Genomic DNA, 24,248 nt, shown 5'->3' on the forward strand with positions numbered 1-24,248 from the left:
CATCCTTCTTGTGGTGAGGGGTCCAGAACTGAACACAGTACTCAAGGTGTGGTCTCACCAGTGCCGAGTACAGAGGGAGAATAACCTCCCTGGACCTGCTGGTCACACCGTTTCTGATACAAGCCAAGATGCCATTGGCCTTCTTGGCCACCTGGGCACACTGCTGGCTCATGTTCAGTTGGTTGTCAACCATTACCCCCAGGTCCTTCTCCTCCGTGCAGCTCTCCAATCACTCTTCCCCCAGTCTGTAGCACTGCATAGGGTTGTTGTGCCCCAAGTGCAGGACCTGGCATTTGGCCTTGTTGAACCTCATGCCATTGGCCTCATCCCAGCGGTCCAGCCTGTTCAGATCCCTCTGCAGAGCCCCCCTACCCTCCAGCAGATCCACACTTCCTCCCAGCTTAGTGTCATCTGCAAACTTGCTGAGGGTGCACTCAATGTCTTCATCCAGGTCATTGATAAAGACATTGAACAGGGCTGGGCCCAGTACCGAGCCCTGAGGAACCCCACTTGTAACTGGCCTCCAGCTGGAGTTAACTCCGTTGACCACCACTCTCTGGGCCCGGCCATCCAACCAGTTTTCAACCCAGGAGAGTGCACGCCTGTCCAGGCCAGAGGCTGACAGTTTCTGAAGCAGAATGCTGTGAGAAACTGTGTCAAAGGCTTTACTGAAGTCCAAGAAGACTCCATCCACAGCCTTTCCCCCATCCAGTAGTCGAGTCACTTTGTCATGGAAGGCGATCAGGTTAGTTTGGCAAGATCTGCCTTTTGTAAACCCATGTTGACTGGGCCTGATCACCCGGTTCTCTTGCATGTGCTTCCTGATAGCACTCAAGATTACCTGTTCCATGACTTTCCCCGACACTGAGGTCAGACTGACAGGCCTGTAGTTCCCCGGATCTTCCCTGCAACCCTTCTTGTAGATGGGCACAACATCAGCCAGCCTCCAGTCTAGTGCAACTTCCCCAGTCAGCCAGGACCGCTGGTAGATGATGGAAAGGGGTTTGGAAAGGACATCCGCCAGCTCCTTGAGTACTCTTGGGTGGATCCCATCTGGCCTCATAGACTTGTGGGTATCTCACTGGGAGCCACATTCTGCTCGTCTAACTCCTGGGTTTGTACACAGAGGGAACAACTTTCCTTTCTATTAAAGACTGAGGCAAAGAAGACATTAAGTACCTCAGCCTTGTCCTTATCCCCTGTCACTGTTGTTCCTTCTGCATCCAATAGGGACTGAATATTCTCCCTCGTCCTCCTTTTCTTGTTAATGTATTTGTAGAAAGATTTTTTCTTATCTTTCACAGATTTAGCCAATTTGATTTCTAGTTGGGCCTTAGCCCTCCTAATTTTTTCCCTGCACGATCTCACTTCCTCCCTGTAGCCCACCCAAGACACCTGTTCCTTCTTCCAAAGCTCATAGACATTCCTCTTCTTTTTTATGTCTCTCAAGATCTCCCTACTCAACCAAGCTGTTTTTTTTCCCCCACCGGCTCCTTTTCCTAGCAGCTCTTGAGCTCCTAGGATTTCATTATTTAAGAGCGCCCAGCCCTCGTGGGCTCCCTTGCCCTGAAGGACTGTCTCCCATGGGACTTTGCTAACCAGCCTTCTGAACAGTCCAAAACCAAGGGGAGCTGCTGTTACTGAGAATCACTCACCTGCCTCTCTGCACCTTAAAAGGAGACTCACCAAGGTGAGAGGAGGATGTGGCACCCAGAGCAGCACCATGCATTGGTGCCGTCACTGAAGAGTGCTGCTGAAAGCAAACCAGGGTCAGGTTAAAGGTTCAGAAGCAAAAGCAAAGGCAGGGTGGCTCTGGCAGGACCGCATCCCAGCAGGGCTTGGACAGTATGGTCTGCACATCTTTTGTACCAGAACAAATATTAACCAGGCCAGTAGCTAAAGCTGACAATCTGCTCTTCTGCAGTTGTCTATACTAATTATTGGCAGCAACCCATTCTGGATCTAATTCCATGAAGTGCTCCAGAGCATCAGCTTTTCCCCTTTATTGACATTTACATGACTTTTGGGCTTTTTTTGTTTGTTGACTTATTAATGTAATAAAAAAAAAGAAGGCATGTGGTGTGGCAGTGTTAGTGAGGCTGGTTAAGCTCCAGCTTGGTCCCAGGTACAACTTCTGGCTCATGGAAAAGCTGCCCCTGCTGGGGTGATGGCCAGTGTTAGCAAGAGCGATGCTCGTATTTTCTCTTAGCCTTGGTTTTATGAATAGAGGGCAGGGAAAGTGGAGGGAGGACATATCACTTGTCACCTGGAGCTATTGCTTAGGGACCTGGGGGCAGCGTTTTGGCAAGATCTTTGCTAAAAGCCTTGTCTCGTTGGTGTCAAGGTAGAGGCAGATCTTACAGACGCCTTGTTTCAGCTGATGGCAGCTTCCCAGCTCTATGGGGCTCTACCCCAGCTGGTGAAGGGACGATCCTTTACTCCTCTTCCTGCTTCTGTCCTCGGGTTTCTTCCAGCACCTGCCAAAACCATAGAGACCATGGCTTTTGGTGGCCTAAAAGGGACTGAGAGCTCTTCAGCCATACCGTGAACTATCCTATAGGAAGCTCTGCTGTGAAGCATCCATAGGAAGCAGTGTCACAGTCCTAGGACGAGCACCCCTTCGGTACACAGAGACATTGTCCTCTCTTAAACATCCCCATCCCTCAACTCACCTCCAGAGACTGTCCTGGGAGAGGCAGTAAATCACCTCCACCATGACCCCCTCCAGAGTCATAGAACCATGGAATGGGTTGGAAGGGACCTCAAAGCCCCTCCAGTTCCACCTCCTGCCATGGGCAGGGACACCTCCCACTGGATCAGGGGATCCAAGCCCCATCCAACCTGGCTTGGAACCCTACGAGGGATGGGGCAGCCACCACTGCTCTGGGCAACCTGGGCCAGGGTCTCAGGCTCAGTTGCAGGAGAGACAAGGAAGGGCTCCACTGACCCCCAGGTCCTTCTGGCACCACTCAAATAAGGCAGGAGAGGAAGGGGGCATTAGGGCAAATCGGCAGTGCTGGCGTGGGAGGGAGGTTACTCTGAGACAGAGTGCAGTGGAGGAGGGAGGGAGACTAAAGTGAGCACAGGAGGTGTACTTGATGTTGTTGGTAAGAGACTGGTTTTCCTCTGTGCGTTATTTGTAACTGTTCCGGATTAGGTGTAGTAAAAGAGTGTTTTTACCCAAATCAAAGTGCAGCAGCCCGTGGAGCTGGGGTACATGGGACACTGAGGTGCTCTTCCCAGCAGCTGATTGCATCTCAGCAATGCCAGCATGGGCAAGCAAAAATGCAGTGCTCAGGGCATCATCCACTGCCCACCCAAACCCAGGAATGCTCCCCAGGGCCTGACAGTGACCCCATGGGACCGAGCTGAACTGGTGGCCCCAGCCCAGCCAAGGTGGTGGCCCCAGCAACCAGCGGGCTCACTGTGCATCCCCTCAGGATGAGGACAAAGCCCGAGCATTCTGCAGAGATGCAGGCAGGTGCTTCCTTGTTATTATGAATTAAATATTCATTGTGAATTAAATATTCATCAGTAAATAATAAGGGCTTGCAATAGCAGGGAACCAGCTAAAGCAGAGAGTTACCGGGCTGGTTGTGTCTTGTGTGCTCTGGGTGAAACGCGTGATATTCGTCATCTTCTCTTTTGGCTTATTCCTGTGATCTGCGAAGAAAGGAACGGCCAAGTGACTCTTGGTTTCCAACAATGCTTCAGTAATGCAGGCTGCACCCTACGTGCAAAGGTTTTCTAGGCAAAGAAAACCTGGCTGCAGAGAGCAGTGAGGATGGGAGCCTTTCACTGGGCAGAGCCCTTCTCTTTCAAAACCAAGAGAGCCCTGGTTTAGGCAGGGAAAGCAAGAAGCACCATGGATTTCTGCCTTCAACACCCATCTGGGCAGACTTTCCAGTGCCTGACAACCCGTTCAGGGACGAATTTTTCCCTAATATCCAATCTAAACCTCCTGTGGCACAACTTGAGGATATTTCCTCTCATCCTATCACCTGTCACTTAGGAGAAGGGCCCAGCACCCACCTCACTCCAACCTCCTTTCCAGGAGCTGCAGAGAGCGATGAGGTCTCCCCTCCTCCAGGCTAAACAGCCCAAGGTCCCTCAGCAGCTCCCAGAACCCTTGGGCTCCAGCCCCTTCCCCAGCTCCATTCTCTTCTCTGTGTGCTCCAGCCCCTCAATGTCTTTTCTGAACTGAGGGGTCTGGAGAACAAGTCTTGTGAGGAGCAGCTACTTACACCACAGGAGAAGGAGCAGCAGCACGATGAAGATTGCTACAGCAGCAAAGCCACAGCTGGCTGTCAGATGAACAGCCTCTGAGCAGCCTCGCTCTGATGAAGAGAAAGGGAGAACCTGTCAGCAGTCACTTCTCTGGCCAACACCACCCTCTGAACATTTAGGTGCCATGAATTTAATATCGGGAATTCCTGTGTTTCAAATCATGGAACCAGCCAGGCAAAACTTCCTTTTTCTATGCCAGAGCTAAGAAGCTGCCAAGACTGCATTAACTGCAATAAGGTTTCTGGCAGGACCAGCTCTGCAAAGCCACATAAAGAATCTCTCTGCCTCATGTGGAGTAACCCCTCCTCAGATACACTTCTGTTCCCCAGAAGAAAGGCAAGCAAGGGCAAGAATGGTGCAATGGGGGCCAAGAAGATGATCAGATGATGCAAGGGCTGGAGCACCTCCCGTCTGAGGACAGGCTGAGAGAGTTGGGGTTGTTCAGCCTGGAGAAGAGAAGGTTGCAAAGAGATCTTACAGCAGCTTCCAGTGCTGAAAGGGGCTACAGGGAAGGTGGGGAGGGGCTCTTAATGAGGGAGGGCAGAGATAGGATGAGGGGGAAGGATTTTCAGCTGAAACAAGGGAGACTGAAATGAGATCTTAGGCAGAAATGTTTGTTGTGAGGGTGGGGAGGCTCTGGGCCAGGTTGCCCAGAGCAGTGGTGGCTGCCCCATCCCTGGAGGCGTTCAAGGCCAGGTTGGATGGGGCTTGGAGCCTCTGATCCAGTGGGAGGTGTCCCTGCCCATGGCAGGGTGTGGAACTGGATGGGCTTTGAGGTCCCTTTTGACCCAAACCATTCTATGATTCTAAACATGGGCCACCCCTTACCATGGAGCTTCTGGACATTGTGGAGCAAAAGGGTGGTGAACAACAAGTTGACGATCAGCGTTGTGGGGGCTGTAGAATTCTGGCTGACTTTGTGCCCTGTGAGAGGCAAAAAATGCTGACAGATTAGAGAAAAAGGCATGACGAATGCAGGCTGGAATGCAGAGGAGTTGGGCTTCAATGAGAGAGTGAGGAAGGTGTGGAAAAAGTCTCTGAACAGGTGCCATGGGAGTGTGCTGGGCCTGTGCTGCCTCCTGGGAGTGAAAACCTAAGGAATTTAGTCCTGGGCTCTTATTATGCCTTTTTCAACAGAGATTTAGATCATAATCAGCAACTTACATATTTCGATTTTGCAGTATCTTGGAGATTCTGGTCTCACTGCTGCTGCTGCAACCTCGGTACTTCCTATCACCCCAACAAGGCAGAACAGGGCAAGCAAGATGAAGGCAGCAGAAAAACCTGTGGGAGCAGAAGTAAACCAGAGGGTGAGATGGAAGCTAGTGAAGACAGCAGTCTGAGAACAAGGTGAGGAAAGTTGGCTTCTGGAGACCCTACAACCTGTGTGTGGGAGTGGAGGATCCATCAGCCTGTGCAATGGGGGTGTGCAGTAGAAGCTGGACTGCAGACAAGAAGGGTCCCCACATCCTGAGGATGAGTCTGGAAGCAGAACTTACTCAGTGCTGCTGGCCAGGGGACCATGTCCTACAGCTGAGGACAGTTTTTATCCTGTAAGTTGGTAGCAAGCAAATGGTACTGTGTTCAGCTCTGGAGCTGTTGGAGCACCTCTGGAGGAGGCCACAGAGATGATCCGAGGGCTGGAGCACCTTCCGTACAAGAACAGGCTGAGAGAGTTGAGGTTGGTCAGCCTGAAGAGAAGGCTGCAGGGAGAACTTAGAGCAGCTTCCAGTCCCAAAAGGGGCTCCAGCAAAGCTGGGGAGGGGCTCTGGATCAGGGAGTGCAAGGATAGGATGAGGGGGAATAGTTTTCAGCTGAAAAAGGGGAGATTGAGATGAGCTCTTGGGGAGAAATATTTTGCTGTGAGGGTGGGGAGGCCCTGGCCCAGGTTGCCCAGAGCAGTGGGGGCTGCCCCATCCCTGGAGGGGTTCAAGGTCAGGTTGGATGGGGCTTGGAGCCCCTGATCCAGTGGGAGGCGTCCCTGCCCATGGCAGGGGTTGGAACGGGATGGTCTTTAAAGTCCCTTCTAATCCAAACTACTCCGTGATTCTATGATCCTATTATAAACGTACACATAGGCAACAACTTACTTTCAACGGAGAATGGAGACAAGACGTGTGCGTTTCGGAGGGGGCTTCTCTGTGCTTGTTTGCCTTAATGTGTGCTTCCAGCTCAGCATGTGGCAAAGAGGCACCCATGGTGTGACAAGCAGGCAGCCTCAGCCTGGGGCAGGGAAGAACTGGCTATGGACTGGTTTCAGAACAGCCAATCTTTGTGTTCCTCCCCTGTGGTCCCTTAAGGTCTGGTGGAAATGGTTTCTGAACTGCTTTTCTGAAGCCACTAGAAAAGGGATTGTGGTACATGAAGAGTGCAAAAAGGACATCAAAGATGCTGGAGGGAAAAGAAAGATGAGACACTGAAGCAAACAAGAACAGATCAGGTTAAATGAATCCTACCTTCTTCCAGCATCCAGATGATGGAGGCAGCAAGCAGAAGGAGAGAGGAGATGCACAAAAATCCATGGGCAAACAGAATTATGGGTTTCCTTGCTTCTTCTCATAGGGGAAAAAAAGGCAAATGTATTCAGTACCAGACAAACTGTGTCCTGCGCTTGGGGCACAAAACTCTTGGGGAAGAGTGGCTGGAAAGTTGCCTGTCAGAGAAAGACCTGGAGGTGTTGATTAACAGCAGTCTGAATACTAGCCAGCAGTGGCCCAGAAAGCAAATAGCATCTTGGCTTGCATCAGAAACCGTGTCTCCAGCAGGGCCAGGGAAGGGATTCTGTCCCTCTACTCAGCACTGGTGAGGCCGCATGTCGAATCAGTTTTGGGCCCCTCAGTACAAGAAAGACATTGAGGGGCTGGAGCACGTCTGGAGAAGAGAACGGAGCTGGGAAGGGGGCTGGAGAACAAGTCTTCCAAGGAGCGGCTGAATGACCTGGGGTTGTTCAGCCTGGAGAAAAGGAGGCTGAGGGGAGACCTCATCACTGTCTACAAGTGCCTCAAAGGAGATTGCAGAGAGGTGGGTGCTGGTCTCTTCTCTCAAGTGACAGATGATAGGACAATAGGGAATGCCCTCAAGCTGCACCAGGGGAGGTTTAGATTCAACATCAGGAAAAATTTCTTCACAGAAAGGGTTTTCTCAGGCATTGGAACGGCTGCCCAGAGAGGTGGTGGAGTCCCCATCTCTGGAGAGGTTTAAAAGGCTGGTAGATGAGGTGCTTGGGGATATGATTTTGTAGTGGTCAGGTACAGTTGCAGCTGATGATCTCAAGGGGTTTTCCAACCTAATGATTCTTTGATTCTATGATACACAGAATGGGTGCATCCTGCAAAGGGAAGATCAACAAGAAGCACAGCTTTTCTTTGTAAAGAATTGAACTCCTGAGCTTTAGAAACCCTGAAAAGAAAACCAGGTGCTTTCTTTGACTTCAAGAGGAACCAGGAGACACCAGACAGGTTCAGGGTTTTTCCACACTGAACCAGACACCAAAAGCACCTAGTGAGGCACTTTACGACACTTCTGAGTGTTTGCTGCCTGTAAAGATCTAACAAGTGCTGGATTTCCTCTGGATACTCATCTCATGGGGGAAAGCCCACCTGGCACAAGCTCTTGCTCACCAGGCATGGAAAGCTCTTCAGGGGAGATTACCCCAAAGACAAGAGCTAATGTCATAACCTGCACATGGTCCCAGAGGTAATGCTGAGAGACAAATACACATGGTCCCAGAGGTAATGCTGAGAGACAAATACACATGGGAGAAACTTTACCAGCTGTAGGGCTTCCCCACTGCTCTCCACATGGTCTCTGTTATTCTGGAAATTATTTCTGGTGGGCAGAAGAACCCCCTAGCAGATTACTAGGCGCCCTAGCTATGTTGGAGGACTCACTGTTGGCTCCGTCTTTAGGTTTGTTTTTTTAATTAAGATATATGTTGCTACTGGAGCACCCAGGTTAACCATGGGTTAGCAGATCCAGTGTCATGACTCAAACACCAATGTGCTCGGTCACCAAAACCCATGAGATGTGATCATTGACCAACTCCAGGCAGGAAGGCTCTTCCAAGCAGTCTGCCTGTCCTGCCCTTTTTATTTCTTCCCAGGGATGTCTGAGGAATGGGTGAGGAACCACTTGTCTGCTTGATACTTTGACTCCATCTCTCACAAGGCCATTTGGGATTAGCTGCTTCTAGGGAGCTTTATTTTCTGTGTAAGCAGGAGGCATCAGAAGCACACAAGCTGAGCACATCTCCTCCCACTACCAAAGTGGGTTGGGATGATGGGGAGAAGAAACTTGGCTGAGGCTTTCTATCATCTGCCCTGTCCTAGAATCATTAAGGTTAGAAAAGACCTCTAAGATCATCAAGTCTAACCATCAACACAACACCATTGTGCCTACTAAACCTTGTCGCCCAGTGGCACATCTACATGAATTTTGAACCTCTCCAGGGATGGAGACTCCACCACTGCTCTGGGCAGCCTGGTCCAATGTTCCACCACTCTTTCAGTAAAAATTTTTTTCCTAATATCCAACCTAAACCTCCCCTGCTGCAATTTGAGGCCATTTCCTCTTCTCCCATCACTTGTTACCTGAAAGAAAGTGCTGTTCACAGTGGGGAGAGGAGGGTTGAATCTAGGGCCTGGGGTGAAGTCCTGGCACTCACCGAACCTGTGAAAGAGCTGGATAATGAAGCTGATAGCAGAGACAGTGGTGAACATCAGCGCGACGATGACCAGCCTCTGTGCGTGGTGTAGAGGAGGTGTGAGACCTGCGGCAGGAGGAAAACCCAACACTGAGGACAACCTCTAAACACAGAGGGGCAATCATACAAAACCGCAAAATGCTGGAAAACCTGAGGGACAAGTCCTTGCCTTGCTCAGGAAAGTCCATGAGAGACAGTTGTACCCTGCAGGGTGGATGTGCAACAAGAGGACACACCACTGGACCCACCATAGCAGGGCAAGTCTAACCTGTCACCATCAGATTCAGAGTTGCCTCCTTCCAGCTTATCATGTTGCTGATGTTGCAGGAGTAGGTGCCACAGTCTGACTTCTCTCCATTCCTTATCCACAGCACAGTGATGTTTTCAGAGAGCAGATAGCACTTTTCAGCAGGAAGGGGACGTCCATCCTTCTTCCAGGAGATGGAAAAAACCTCTACTCCCTCTGGCACCAAGCAGACCAGCTCGATGGGCGAACCTGCCAGGTTTGAAGTACACTGGAGCTCAGGCTGGGGCACAGGCTCTGAAAAGCAGAGAGCAGTGTGGTAGCGCTCCCAGGAGCATGAGAACTGCCCTGTTTTGAACCTCAAAATTGGCTGACATGCAAGAATACCGAGCAAGAATACTGAGCCCCTTGGGCAGTAAGCAGGTCCTGATTTACACCCCAGGTCAGTTTGGAGGAAGAAAAGATACTGCAGGAGCAGTGCAACAACAGTTGAGTTACAGAAAGCAGATGTCCCCATCCCTGCCACTGCACCACTCCTTGGATGGACTCTACCAACCCCTGGAGATCACTGTGGGCTCAGGGGTAACATCCTGAAAGAGCTGTGAGATGGGATTACCGGAAAGTGACTTTCTGGACACTGTCTGACATGGGATTTCCCCAGAGGAGAGAGATCTTCCCACACAGTGGTGGCACAGGCAAGTATCGGAAAGGAAGAAGAAGCCATGAAGTTCAGCTGAAGAGCAGCGACGTGGGACTCCACTGCTGCCTGCATTTCAACTGGTCCAACTATGTGTGGGCCTAAGCACAGAGAATCAAGCCTTGTGTGCTGGAGAACCACATGCAGAAGGAGGGTTGACTGTCTCTCAGCTAACACCTAGGTACCTGCACTGGTTGGGGCTGCTTTTAACTACATCTGGATTTCCATTTGGTAGCAACCCCGTGGTCCTGAGGTTCTTCATTCCTGGATGTCCAGCCTGCAGTGTGCTCTCATAGTGATGCGGAGCTCTAGGAAAGGGCACTTCAAAACAGGGAGAGCTCTTGTCAATTTTCCAGGGAAATTCAGAGGCAGAGAAAGGCAATGGTGGTGGGAAGGAAGACAATCTGCAAGGCCTGGAGCTAAGCAGGGAGCCACAGGAGATCAGCCCCATCTGCCTGGCAGACCCAACCTCCTGCATCCATAAACCCAGCTGACCTCAGGATCTGATGCTGAAGGGGTTAGTAGGGCCATTGGTGAGGCAGCAGCATGATTGCTACCAAGGAGCTTCTGGCCTCAGCTCCAAGGGACTGGTCACAACTTTCAGCTCCTGAGTTCCTCAAATCATTACCATAGCAGTGGTTTTGCCCATCAAAGGTGAGCAGAAATCCCTTCTCTCAAGGAAATTTTATGCCATACATTTCCTGTGAGCAGCTTTTCATGACAAAACAACCAGATAAAAGCTCAGGCAGAATGTGTCTCCTGTTTCCATCACTCCAGTATGAAGGGACCCTACAGCCTGATGTCCCAATCAGGAACTCAGCCCTTTGCCAGACTCAATTGCAAAAAAAAAATCTGGCATTTCCCAGCAACTCTTTCAGGCTCTCCAGCTGTGTCTTTCAAGGCAGTGATGAAACCAGAAATCTTCCTCTAGTCTGAGACTTGCTGCTCCAACTGGATGCACATAAGCCTGATGAGATTCATCACAGGGTGCTGAAAGAGCTGGCTGATGTTATTGCAAGACCTCTCACCACTATTTTCAATGGTCTTGGGAATCTAGAGAGGTCCCAGTTGACTGGAAGCTGGAAAAGGTTCTTCCAGCTTTCAAGGAGCATAAGAATCATGGACTCACAGAATGGTTTGGGTTGGAAGGGACATCAAAGCCACTGACATGGACAGGGACACCTCCCTCTGGATCAGGTTGTCCCAAGCTCCACCAAACTTAGCCTTGAACACCTCCAGGGATGGGGCAGCTGCCACTGCTCTAAGCAACCTGGGCCAGGGCCTCCTCACCCTCATTGTGAAGAATTTCTTCCCAAAGTCTAATCCAAATCTGTACTTCTCCAGTTTATACCCATTGGCCCTCAACCTATCACTCCAAGCCTTTGTAAACAGTCCTTCCCCAGCTTTCTTGTAGCCCCTTCAGGTACTGGAAGGTTGCTATAAGGCCTCTTCAGAGCCTTCTCTTCCTCAGGATGAACAACCCCAACTCTCCAAGCCTGTTCTCATATGGGAGGTGCTCCAAACCTCAGGTCATGTTCGTGGCCTCCTCTGGACCCACACCAACAGCTCTGTATCCCTCTTATTTTGGGGACCCCAGGAACTGGACGCAGGGCTCCAGGTGGGGTCTCACCAGAGAGGCAGAATCCCCTCCCTCCCTGCTGGTCCCACTGCTTGGGATGCAGCCCTGGACATAGTTGGTTTCTAGGCTGTGAGAGCACATTGCTGGCTCATGTTGAGCTTCTCATCCCCAGCACCCCAAATCCTTCTCAGGGCTTCTCAATCACATGAACCCCAGCCTGTATTGAAACCATGGATTGCCCTGACTTAGCTGCAGGACCTTGCAGTTGGCCTTGTTGAACCTCATGAGGCCCACGCAGGCCCACCTCTCCAGCCTGTCCAGGTCCCTCTGGATGACATAGCATACTTCTGGTGTGACAACTGCACCATGCAGCTTGGTATATCTGCAAACTTGCTGAGGGTAGGAAGACCTTGGTAATTATGGGCTTGGTAATATTATGGAGAAGTATCTTCCGGGAGTTATCGAGAAACACTTGAGAGACATTGCAGTCATTGGTCACAGTTAACATGGGTTCACAAAGGGAAAGTCCTGCTTAACCAATTTAATGTCCTTTTATGACAAGGTCACCCATCTTGTTGACCAAGAGAAGCCAGTAAAGGTGGGCTTCATGAGATTTTAGTGAAGATTTTGATGCTGTCTCCCATAGCATCCTTCTGCGGTGGATGTCACAACACACAAATCTATAATACATCGTCTGAGGAATTGGCTGATAGATTGGGCTCAAAGAGATACAGCAAATGGGGTGAGGTCAGGCTGGTGGCCAGTCATCAGTAGGGCTACCCAGGTTTTTGTTTTAGGGCCAGAGATCATTAAGTGATTTAGGTGCAGAAGTCAATTGTACATTTGCTGATTTTACTAAACTAGGAGAAGCTGTGGACTCCCTTGAGAGTAGAGAGGCCTTACAGAGAGATGTGAATAGACTGGAGAGCTGGGCAGTCACCAACCGTATGGAATCCATGTGGTTGTTCATTGCCCAGCTCTCCAACCTGTCCAGATCTGCAGGGCCTCTCTGCCCTTAGGAGCATCAACAGCTCCCCCCAGTTTGGTGTCATGCACAAACTTAATTATTAAACCTTCAGGTCCTGCATCCAGGTCATTTATGTAGAGGTTAAAGGGCACTGACCCTAGGAGGGATCCTTGTGGAACCCCGCTGGGGACTGGTTGCCATCCTCATGGAACCACAGTTACTGTGGATCCTTTGAGCCCAGTCCATTGCTCACCCCGTGCATTGTGTCTTTGTTCAGTTGTGTGTGGGACAGTTTGTTCAGGAGAAGACTGAACAAACTATGTTTGTTCTATGATGCTATGGCTCTATTCTGGTTGCCAGCTTGTGGACCTGTCTGCTGCACCAACTGGTGGATCTGAGAAAACCATCCTCTGGAGGACAAGTCTTATGTGGAGCAGCTGAGGAACCTGGGGCTGTTTTGCCTGGAGAAGAAGAGGCTGAGGAGAGACCTCACGCTTTCTGCAGCTGTAAAGGAGGCTGGAGCGAGGTGGGTGCTGGGCTCTTCTCCAAGGTAAGACGTGATAGAGTGAGAGAGAATGGCCTCAGGTTGCACCAGGAGAGGTTTAGATTGGACATTAGGAAACATTTCTTCACCAAATGAGTTCTCAAGCACTGTAATGGCTGCTCAGGATAGTGGTGGAGGGGTCCCTAGAAGGGTTTAAAAGACAAGTAGATGAGGGTGTTCAGGGATCTAGTTCAGGAGTGGGTAGATATGGTTGGACTCGATGACCTCAAACGTCTTTTCCAACCTAGGTATTCTATGATTCTAAGATCCTTTCAACACATCTGACTTACTGATAACTTTAAGGAGGGTTGTCCTAGCTTTATCCTGCATCAGATCAACTGTCGCTTTATAGGTGCCGCTGTCTGTCTCTTCTAACCCCTGCAGGAGAATTGAGCCATTCTTCTGGTAGAAAGTCACTCTGCCTTGGTACGCTGGGTAAATGGTGAGAGACTGGGAATCTGCGTAGTGCTGCAGGATTAATGCGGAGCTGGTGGGGCTCAAGTATTCCCACTGGATGAAGCTGATATTCTTGATATCCGGCGCGTGCATCAGTATGGAAGATCCTTCCACTGCGTATCTTTTTTCTGTGATTTCCACCATAGCAAAGGACACCTGCAAAATCAGCAACAGGTCTGGCAAGGGGAGAGATATCAGAACAGTGTGGGTTAGTTTTAAAGCAAAAGCCAAAGAGCAATTTAATGTACTTGGGCACCCTATTTTTATCCTTTACATATTTTTTTTGTGCATGTTACCATCTGCCTTCCTGAAACTTATTTGTGCCATGTATCTGACTTCCTTCCTCGAGATAAAAACTGGAACGTTTTTGTTGGTGTCTTCTAGAAATGCTTCTCAGCTGGTTAAAAAAATTCCTTGCCCTTTGCAATAAAACTGGTTGGAACTGCGCTTTTTGGGCTTTCCTGCGCAGCAGGGGTTGCTAATGGGGACCACAATCAGTGCAGCTTCACCCCTGCATCTCAAGCTGCTCCCTCAGGACCTGAAAGGAAGAGCATGGCTTGGAAAACAAGCTCTGAAATGCACTTTGCTGGGACTATGTAGTCTGCTAAATAACTGGTGTCTGAGGGCTGACCTTTCTGTATGGTGTTAAAACCTACAGGCCTCTTCAGCCCTGGCCTCATCATCCCTTCCAGAGGAGGCTGAGCCCTGCAAAACAGATGCTCCCCTTGAGCTAGATGTGACCTTTCTGCATCTGGAAGGTGCTTGGTTCATCGCGCAGTCACATTTCCTGGTATCACTGAGTAATGCAACTGCCATGTGGGCGAGCTCTTTTCATAGAATCATTAGGTTGGAAAAGACTTTGGAGATCAGCAAATCCAACCATACCTGCCTACTGCTAAGTCCTGTCCCCAAGCACCTCATCTACCCACCCTTTAAACACCAGGAATGGTGACTCAACCACCTCCCTGGGCAGCCATTCCAGTGCCTGGTATCCCTTTCAGTGAAGAAATTTTCCCTGATGTCCAATCTGAACTTCCCTTGGTGCAGCTTGAGGCCATTCCCTCTTTTGCCCCATCACCTGTCACTTGGGAGAAGAGACCGAGACCCACCTCTCTGCAACCTCCTTTTAGGTAGTTAGAGAGAGCATGAAATGGAACCTGAACCAGCCTTTAAATAAAAGCCTTTGTCTTGAAAATGTTTTGTGGTTTCCCCAGGGGATACGGCAGCTAGTGTAGGTGTCAGCCTGTGAGTGTGATCCTGAAACGTGCCCTTGGCTCTACCAAACCCAGACATGAGAATCCCATCGTAACGCTGCTGGGATAAAAAGATGTAGCAAGAGGAAAGGCGCATGTGATATCTCCAGCACCCAAATCTGCCAGAATCATCATCCTGGACCCACTCTGAGCGTGTTTCAAAGGTTATGCTGGTTGCTGAAGAGGGAACAATCTACAAAAAACAGGTTCCAAAAGGAAATCATGTCTAAGCAAAGAGGAAAGATGGTGAAGGGGAGGTTCAAAGGCTCAGGGAAAGGAAATGGAGGGTACAGCATGGTGGGAGAGCAGAGAAGAGGCTCCCAGAAAAGCAATCCGTAGGAATGCAGTGGAGGAGAGATGCATGGAAGAGGTGGTAGTGGCACCCAGGTATGATGATGCTGCAGCACTGGGAGGAAGGAAGGACCTGCCAGGCTGGCTCCCCTGCACACACCCCTTTCCCAGTACTGCCACAGCCCGGAGCAGGGACACAAGGAGAGCTCAGAAATGCTGCAAGCATGTGCTCTTCAGGGAGGTGATACAAGCCCTTCATAAGTTAATTTTCTTACTTACAGCCTGTGATGGCTGCCTGCAGTTGGGTTAACATGGTAATGCCCTGCAGGCTCTTTCAAACCACTCCAAGGGATGAGCTCTTTCTGCAGCTCTACACTCTTGGGATGGCTGCTCTAGGTGTGATGGATGGACCTGTGAAGGACACAGTGAAAAGCATCATTGGCATCTGCTGTGCAGGGGTTGGAAAAGGTGAAGGGTGCTCAGTGCAGCGATGGAGGAGCTACCAACCTTCTTCATGCGCTCCCTCAGCTCTAGTGTCTCCACAGGCAGCACTGGCTGAAGCCTGAGCCCACACTGCTCATCATGGCACAGCTCAGGAAAACCATCACAGCGATATCTGCCTCCAGTGCCAGTTCACCACAGTGGTGGAAAAAGGATCTCCTAAACACAAAGACCACTGATATCAACAGCATCAACTCCAGCACAGGTGTAGCAGTTAATCGGGAGGGACAAGAGTGCTCCAGCCCTCAGATCATCTCTGTGGCCTCCTCTAGACTTTCTCCAACAGCTCCATGTCCTTCCTATGCTGAGGACTCTAGAAGTGGACACAGGGCTCCAGGTGGGGTCTCACCAGAGGAGCAGAATCCCCTTCCTCGCCCTGCTGGTCCCACTTCTTCCAGTGCAGCCCATAGTGCTCAGAGGTGGTTTGCAGAGTCACATTGAAAGCTTTGGCTTTTGGACAGCAAGGACTTCTCTCAGTGCCAGGTTTTGTAAGGCTCTGGAGCAAGGGGGAGGGCAGACAACTGTGGTAAAGTGGACAATGGGACAATTTTTGCCAAAGGTTTTTCATTGCCCTGCGAACAGAGTCTCAGCCAGGACTAGCAAAGGTCAAGATGGTCTCCTTTAGAGACGTGATTTATTTTAGAACCAGTCTGAGGCTGACAGTGGCTAAGGAACTGGCTTTTGATGCAGGGGATGTGTGTTTAAGGCTGAGCTCCCTTTGGAGAGACATTACATCCTGGCAGCATCCAGCTTTCGTCTGGGAAATCCAGCAAATAGCAGAGGAGGATCTGAAAGGGAATCAATTTCAACCACAGAGCTGCCCATAGGTGCAGCATGATCTCCTGGATCTGGCCCATCTCATATCCCCAACCCCAAGAAGGAGAAGAGAGAAAAAAATCCCCAGATCCAAGGGAAAACAGCCAGAGTGTGTCATGTTCAGCCCTGCAACAGAGAACTCTAGCCAGAACATCCTCCCCAACACCACTCCCAGAGGAGCCCTCTGCGGATTCCTGGTTTCTGCCTTGCCAAAACGATATTCCAGCCCTCAGATAATGCAAGAGCTGAAGTACCTCCCATCTGAGGACAGACTGGGAGAAATGGGATTGTTCAGCCTGGAGAAGAGAAGGCTATGGGGAGAACTTAGAGCAGCTTCCAGTCCCAAAAGGGGCTCCAGGGAAGGCGGGGAGGGGCTCTTGATCAAGTTGTGCAGGGACAGGATGAGGGGGAATAGTTTTCAGCTGTAAGAGGGGAGATTGAGATGAGATCTTAGGGAAAAATGTTTTGCTGTGAGGGTGGGGAGGCCCTGCCCAGGTTGCCCAGAGCAGTGGTGACTGCCCCATCCCTGGAGGTGTTAAAGGCCAGGTTGGATGGGGCTCGGAGCCCCTGATCCAGTGGGAGGTGTCCCTGCCCATGGCAGCGGGTGGCACTGGATGTTCTTTGATGTCCCTTCCCACTCAAACCATTCCATGACTCTGTGATTCTAGCAGCTGTGGAAAGAAGCATTTATGTTGTTTAGAGTTGAAGGATTCTGTGCCTACAGAGAGGGAATGAGGTTTATTGCAGGAGATGGAGAATACGACATATTTGCACAAAGAACACATACCACACCTCCTGCTTAAAGTGCTGCTGGTCCTCCGAAAATGAATGCCTCCTCCTCCCTTCTTGCCTCCACCAGCAGACCAGGACCCCTCAGATCTGTGGCTGGGGAGACGGGTAAGAGCCTGTGGGTACAGAGTTGCCCCCACAAGGTGGAGGGTGGGTTACCTCTGCCTGCCATCCCACAGACTGGTGTCTCTCTTGAAGAGAACTTCTTGTCTCACACAAGGCATTAGCCTGGTCCAACGTTTGCAGCCTGGAGGGCGGGTGTAAATGTGAGCCAACACTTTTGGTAAAGGGGCAGGTATTTCCAGTAGTTTTCACAGACTCTTACATGGATAAGGAGAGGAGTCAGACAAGAAAATGCATAAACAAAGCAGTCTTGTTTTCCTCTGTGCTCCAACATCATTACTATGCCGTTATCTTTCCTTTTTACAAGCTTTCCTTTTTACATGAAAAAGCTGGCACAGAAGCATGCTGCAGCCTGCTGGAGTTCTATGGAGATGACTTTTTAAGTGGTATCTTAGGAACTTCACTATATACCATGTATTTGGGAAACATCCAAGGCAATTCTGCCTCTTCTGCAGCCTTTTATGGGAATGGAATGTGCGTCAGCTCTTGTTCAGCTGAAAACAAAGAGATTGTTGGATGACTTGGCTAGGATATGACTGTGTATCAGGACAAACATCTGTGTCAGTGGAAGGGAAACTCCCAGTACTACAAAGTCCTTCTGTCCTTTCAGGACTGCCAAGGACTCAAATTGAAAGAGGGGAGATTGCAATGAGATCTCAGAGAGAAATGTTTTGTTATGAGGGTGGGGAGGCTCTGGCCCAGGTTGCTCAGAGCAGTGGTGGCTGCCTCACCTCCCTGGAGGTGTTCAAGGCCAGGTTGGATGGGGCTTTGATCACCCTGATCCAGTGGGAGGTGTCCCTGCCCATGGCAGGGAACTGTGTGGGCTTCGAGATTCCTTCCAGACCAAACCATTCTATGACTATGATTAATATAATTAATTATGACTCTATGCAAGCAAGGCATTGAGTCCTCCCTGACGCTAGAGAGAGGTGAGAGGCTCCTTTAGGGATGGGGAGGCAGGCAAAATACTTCTTATATTACAATTTCCTCCTGCTCCTCTGCGGTTTGCCCGTAGCAGAGATGTTAGCAGCTGACATCTGGCTGGAACTATTGTGGTCTGGCAAAGGAATCTGCAAGAGGAACCGAGAGCAATCAGCACAGGCACAGGCTGATTTTCTGTTATCTCTGGCATGATCTCCAGCATCCGTGCAGCCCCACTAAGGAGGTGGGTAAAGAGGAGACATGGCTTATCAGCTCCTGGCAGTGGAAAAGGCCATTATCCTAGCATGGGCTGCACTCCATTAGTGGTTCTTAAAAGAATGTACTTCGCCTGACCTTGGCAAAAGGGTGATAACAGACCTGGTGTTGACAGGAGCAACAGGAATGAATGATTTTCAAAGATAAACTTTGATGAGAGAGAAACTCTGCTGCAGAGGCAGCACAGGCACCTCTGGTACGGGCTGGTACAATCAGGCCCTTTGGTAAGGATCTGTGTGCCCTCTCTCTGCTCTGATGTGAAGCCTTTCACTGCAAAATAAAGAGGAATGATCTTTGCCCTGCCCGAAGGAAATAAAACAAAAGAGATGAAACCATTCCATGATATCACCCTGACAGCTGGGAAAGGTTGGATTATCACATTAGCAAATATTAAACCCTGGCTCTGCTCTCTCTGTCTCACATCTGCTGAGGCCTGGCAGAAAGCACGGCCATGGGTGAACTGTTACAACCAGTGGCAAGGACAGAAACTGTGAAGCGCTGCTCAGCAGTCATGGTTTACAAAGGCATAGAGCCACAGAGGAGGCTCTATGATCATATGACCAGAGGAGGCCACAAAGATGATCCAAGGGCTGGAGCACCTCTGGTATGAGGACAGGCTGAGAGAGTTGGGGTTTTTCAGCCTGGAGAAGAGAAGGCTGTGGGGAGAACTTAGAGAAGCTTCCAGTGCTGAAAGGGACTCCAGGAAAGCTGGGGAGGGGCTCTGGATCAGGGAGTGCAGGGAGAGGGTGGAGGAGAATATTTTTCATCTGCAAGAGGGGAGATTGAGATGAGATCTTAGGGAGAAATGTTTTGCTGTGAGGTGGGGAGGCCCTGGCCCAGGTTGCCCAGAGCAGTGGTGGCTGCCCCATCCCTGGAGGGGTTCAAGGCCAGGTTGGATGGGGCTTGGAGCCCCTGATCCAGTGGGAGGTGTCCCTGCCCATGGCAGGGGGGTGATGAAACTGCATGGGCTTTAAGGTCCCTTCTGATCCAAACCATTCTATGATTCTATGATTCTATGATCCTGCATTTCTATGATTTATGACATATCTGCCTCCCTGTGAGTATTTATTTACTGGGGCTAGGTAGGAGGAGAGAGCTGAGCCTGGGGAACAGATCCCAGTGCCTGGTGGAGGAGAGCACCCACGGTGCGGCAGCAAAGAGTTGGGGTAGAGCGGGAGGAGGGCTTTTCCTCTGTCCCTTGCCTCATCCCCATTGCTCCAGCCCTGGTGTTATCCAGCCGTGTCACTTCAGTACAAAAATCACCCCAGCCCCATCTCTTCAGTACCTGCTCTCATCACTCCAGGTCTTTGTTTCCATCACTCCAGCCCCAGCCCCATCTCTCCAGTAGCTGCCCCTTCACTCCAGGTCCCTGTTCTCATCACTCCAGCCCCTCCCCATCTCTCCAGCCCCCTCCCCACTCACCCTGGTGCTGGCAGCTCTCCGCAGTGGTCTCTGCTCGTTGCTCTCAGCTCGGGGCGGTAACGGAGCTCCCGCCCACAAGCAGCAAGTCCAGCCTTCTCTGTTTCGTTTTCTCTATCCTCGGCTCTCCCAGGCGCTCTCCATTGCTAATTGGAAGCAGGAGGTGGCTAAAGCACTGGTGGTCTGGTTCCTGCTCAGCCTCTTGCTCGCCCACTTCCTAAGCAATGGGACCACTGAAATGTTTCCTCTTCCCCACGCCCCCACCCCTGCAGGGACTGGGACCTCCAGCTTTCTGCACGATGGTGAGCATTTATAAGGAGCCCAGGAGAGCTTAGTAGGATCTGGGTTTGCCTTGCACAAGACATAGGGAATCTCTCTGGGTGATCCAGCACACAGGGGCAAAATGGGCTTAAGACCTGGAGGAGGAAGGCAGGAGATAAGGCATGAAAAGGGTCATCTCCACCTGCCTTCAATGTTTTCCCAAAACTAACCATCATGCAGATGGACACAAGAGTCGTTTGGCTCTCAAAAGAACCTCCAGCCCATCCAGATGGTCTGGGTTCTCACTAAGTCCCACCTTCTACCCATCATCATTGCACTTGGCAAGTTGGTCGTTTGACACCGTGTCTCTTAGCATCCTCATGAACAAGCTGACCAAGTCTGGGTGGTGGGGTGGGTTGGAAACTGCCTGAATAGCCAGTTCATAAGGGGTTGGTAGTGGGACCAGTCTTCTTGTTAAAAGGGGGACAGGCAGGGAGCAGGGACTTCGAGTGATGGGACCAGGGACAGGATGAGGGGACCAGTGACTGGAATAAAGGGAGAAGCAATGGGGCCAGGTACTGGAGCAGCGGACTAGGAACTGAAATGGTGGGGATGAGGACTACAGCAAGAGGACCAGAAACTGGAGCAATGGGGGGCCCTTCATTAATGACCAGGACAACGGGACAGAGGTCACCTTCAGCCATTTTGCTGTAGCTACAAAGCTGGGAGGAGTGGCTGGTACATCCAAGGGCCACGGTGGCATGCAGAAGAATATCTACAGGCTGCAGAAATGGGCTGAGAGGGACCTCAGGCAGTTCAACAAGGGGACATGCAAACTCCTAACCCTGGGGAGGAACACCAGGCTACCAGTGTATCTACTCTGCAGATCCTGGAGGAGGATCCTGGTGGACACCATGTTCACCATGAGCCAGCAACGTGCTCATGCAGTAAAGGTGGCCAATGGTGTTCTGCGCTGCATTGGGAGGAGCATCACTGCAGGATGAGGAAGGTGACCTTTCTTCTCTGCACAGCACTGGTGAGTCCCCATCTGGAGTGCTGGGTCCAGTTCTTGCCTCCCAGTACTGGAAGAATATGGGCTGATTGGAGAAGTCCATGAAGGTGATTCAGGTACTGAAGCATCTCTCATCTGAAGAGTGGCTGGGAGAGCTGAGACTGCTCAGCCTGGAGGAGAGGAGCCTCAGGAGGGTCTCATCAAGGGGGATAAACATGTAGAGGAGGGATATAATGAAGAAGGAGCCAAACTTTTCAGTGGTGCCCACTGGCAAGCCAAGAGGTGGTGGACACACGTTAAAAAGGAAAGTCAATCCGAATACAAGAAAACGCTGTCTTATGGTGAGGGTGACCGAGCGTTGGCGCAGGCTGACCGGAGAGGTAATGGAGTATCCAACCTCATCAGCATTCAAAAACCATCTGGCTACAGTTCTAAACAACCGTGTACCCTTTGATGAAATCAGGCGCTTGGTTTTTAACCGTAATGGTATTAGAGAAAAGCCAGAGACTCCTAAGCAAACACAAATATAATCAATGTCATATTCGCTGCTACCAGGGCGACAGGAAAGCAGGATATAAGGCTCAGAGAAATATAAATGTGGCCCATGCCTATCAGCAAACCTCCTTTCCATTCATTATCAATGAGCAATTCTCATGGATTCTGTTGTAACGGGTCCAGAGGAGGTTACAAGGATGATCCGAGGGCTGGAGCACCTCCCATACAAGGATACGCTGAGAGAGTTGGGCTTGTTCAGCCCTGAGAAGAGAAGGCTCCAAGACCTTAAAGCGACCTTCCAGTACCTGAAGGGGGCAACAAAAAAGGTGAGGAGGGACTTTTTATGAAGGCTTGTAGTGATAGAACGATGGGGAATGGCTTTAAATTGGGTAGGGGAAGATTAGACTAGACATAAGGAGGAATTTCTTCACAATGAGGGTGCGGAGGCCCTGGAACAGTTTGCCCAGAGCAGTAGTGGCTGCCCCATCCCTGGAGGTGTTCAAAGCCAGGTTGGACAGGGCTTGGAACAACCTGATCCAGTGGGAGGTGTCCTTGCCCATGGCAAGGGATTGGAACTGGATGATCTCTAAGGTCCCTTCCAACCCAAACTATTCTATGATTCCATGATTTTGAGCTTGTAAGAGGGAGGAAATTGCCTTCACAAATGCTAGCAACTGTTGGTCTGCTCATGTTTGCTTCCCCTTGGGCCAGCCCCAGGGTTTGCTGCGCGTGGAACTGCAGGGCTCAGTTACATTTGCAAAAATAGCTAGGAGTAGGGAACTGAAAAAGCCACAGAAACGGGTGAATTCTCAATTCCCAACTCTAACAGACCTGCAGGCTCTGGGACAGCAGAGCTCCTGGTCTTGGGAGACAGCAAGAAGCTGAATATCACCCTGATGGGATGAAGGTGTTTTGCCTGAGATTCTTGCTGGGTCCATAAGTTCCTTTGTCTCTGACTATGCTCTGCTGCTTCATTAGCTCTATATAATTAGCTGACACTAAAGGCCATAACAACCTCCATGGTTTTTCACAGCTTGATGTCCCATAAAAATTGTACAGGAAAGCTGGGGAAGGGCTGTTCACAAAGGCTTGTAGTGACAGGACGAGGGGGAACAGGTATAAACTGGAGAGGGGCAGTTTTAAACTGGACATTAGGAAGAATTTCTTGACCACGAGAGTGATGAGACACTGACACAGGTTGCCCAGGGACATTGTGGCTGCCCCATCCCTGGAGGGGTTCAAGGCCAGGTTGGATGGGCCTTGGGCAGCCTGATCTAGTGGGACATCCCTGCCCATGGCAGGGGTTTGGAACTAGATGACCTCTAAGGTCCCTTCCATCCCAAACTATTCTATGATTCTATGAAATTTGCAGTCACTGAACACTCAACCTGAAATTAAGCTACAAGTCACAGTTTTGTAGGATCATGACTAAAAATGGCCATGCGGCCATTGGGAAATCACAGGGTGCTCTGTCTAAACCTCCCCCTACCTTTAATTTTCAGGTATAGTTTTCTTATGCCTCCATCTAACTTAACAGGACTCATTAACATCTGCATAAGTGACCTGGACGCAGGGCTTGAAGGTTTAATAACTAAGTTTGCTGGTGACATGGAATTGAGTGGAGCTGTTGACACTCCTGAGGACATAGAGGACCTGCAGAGGGATCTGGACAGGTTGGAGAGCTGGGCAATCACCAGCCCCAGGGAGGTGAACAAGGGCAAGTGCTGGGTTTGGCACCCAGGACATGGCAGCCCTGGATGGATGGACAGACCAGGGATGAAAGGCTGGAGAGCAGGCGTGTGGGATGGGAGCTGGGAGTCCTGGTGGACGGCAAGTTGGACATGAGCCAGCAGTGCCCTGGCAGCTAAGAGGGGCAACCGTGTCCTGGGGTGCATCCAGCACGGCATCACCAGCCGGGTGAGCAAGGGGATTGTCCCACTCTGCTCTGCACTGGGGTGGCCCCACTTTAAGCAGTGGGAGCAGTTCTTGGCACCACAGGATAAAAAGGATCTGAAGCTGCTGGAGAGTGTCAAGAGGAGGGCACGGAGTTGGGGAAGGGCTTAGAGAGGAAGAGTGCCTGCAGTCACTTTGTCTGTTCAAACTGGAGGGGACTGAGAGGAGATCTCATTGCACTCTGCAGCTTCCTCACCAGAGGAGGAGGAGCAGGTGCTGAGCTCTGCTCTCTGGCCGCCAATGACAGGACCCAAGGGAATGGCAGGAATTTGGGCCAGGTGACAGTTAGGTTGGACATTAGGAGAAGGTTCTTCCCCCAGAGGGTGGTGGAGCCCTGGAACAGCCTCCAGGGAAGCAGTCACAGTGCCGAGCTAACAATATTCCAGAAGCTCTTGTTCCAGCGGGAAGTGTCTCCGCCCATGGCAGGTGGTGGAACTGGATGGGCTTTGAGGTCCCTTCCAACCCAAACCATTCCATGATTCTGTGACAATATGATCAGATCAACACACCCTGACACAGGGTCAGGGATTGTGTGAGGGGGATTTGCATTTAAGGAAGGAACTGAAAGAGCAGCCTCCCTCATGGTGGAGGGGAACCCCCGTCCCCTGGAGATGCTGTCTCACCCTGAAAGGGACAGGCAGCACACAGACCTGTGGATCGAC

General features: G+C 50.7%; 2 protein-coding genes across 23 annotated transcripts in view; one reads left to right on the forward strand and one right to left on the reverse strand.

Annotated features, from left to right (window-relative positions):
• Window positions 1-24,248, forward strand: part of LOC128853108 (carcinoembryonic antigen-related cell adhesion molecule 2-like) — a 55,091-nt gene that overhangs the window by 24,303 nt on the left and 6,540 nt on the right. For 3 of the 5 annotated variants that reach the window (XM_054075154.1, XM_054075157.1, XM_054075156.1), the window contains exon 6: window positions 12,837-13,304. The exons of 1 other annotated variant lie outside the window; for it this stretch is intronic. In XM_054075154.1, coding sequence (XP_053931129.1) covers window positions 12,837-13,116 — 280 coding nt within the window. In that variant the 3' untranslated portion in view covers window positions 13,117-13,304. Of the gene's footprint in view, window positions 1-12,836; window positions 13,305-24,248 lie in introns of those variants that run through there. One more of the 5 variants, XM_054075159.1, reaches the window with a different exon arrangement.
• Window positions 1,989-20,017, reverse strand: LOC128853107 (hepatocyte cell adhesion molecule-like). 18 transcript variants are annotated; one of them, XM_054075138.1, is made up of 13 exons: window positions 19,869-19,898; window positions 17,125-17,222; window positions 15,528-15,680; window positions 15,300-15,431; window positions 13,311-13,652; window positions 9,258-9,530; window positions 8,951-9,055; window positions 6,744-6,842; window positions 5,452-5,571; window positions 5,116-5,211; window positions 4,245-4,337; window positions 3,587-3,663; window positions 1,989-2,477 (listed from the first exon to the last, which is right to left on the reverse strand). In XM_054075138.1, the coding sequence occupies exons 4-13, from the start codon at window positions 15,331-15,333 to the stop codon at window positions 2,436-2,438; spliced, it is 1,281 nt and encodes a 426-aa protein (XP_053931113.1). In that variant the 5' UTR covers window positions 15,334-15,431; window positions 15,528-15,680; window positions 17,125-17,222; window positions 19,869-19,898; the 3' UTR covers window positions 1,989-2,435. The 18 variants fall into 18 exon arrangements, 16 of the variants coding, with proteins under 16 accessions (XP_053931113.1, XP_053931116.1, XP_053931115.1 ...); XM_054075141.1 differs by lacking the exon at window positions 17,125-17,222 and having other exon boundaries at window positions 9,258-9,485; window positions 19,869-20,016; XM_054075140.1 differs by lacking the exon at window positions 17,125-17,222 and having other exon boundaries at window positions 6,744-6,839; window positions 19,869-20,016.

This window comes from Cuculus canorus, chromosome 10 (assembly GCF_017976375.1).
Source record: "Cuculus canorus isolate bCucCan1 chromosome 10, bCucCan1.pri, whole genome shotgun sequence".
Lineage (NCBI taxonomy): Eukaryota > Metazoa > Chordata > Aves > Cuculiformes > Cuculidae > Cuculus > Cuculus canorus.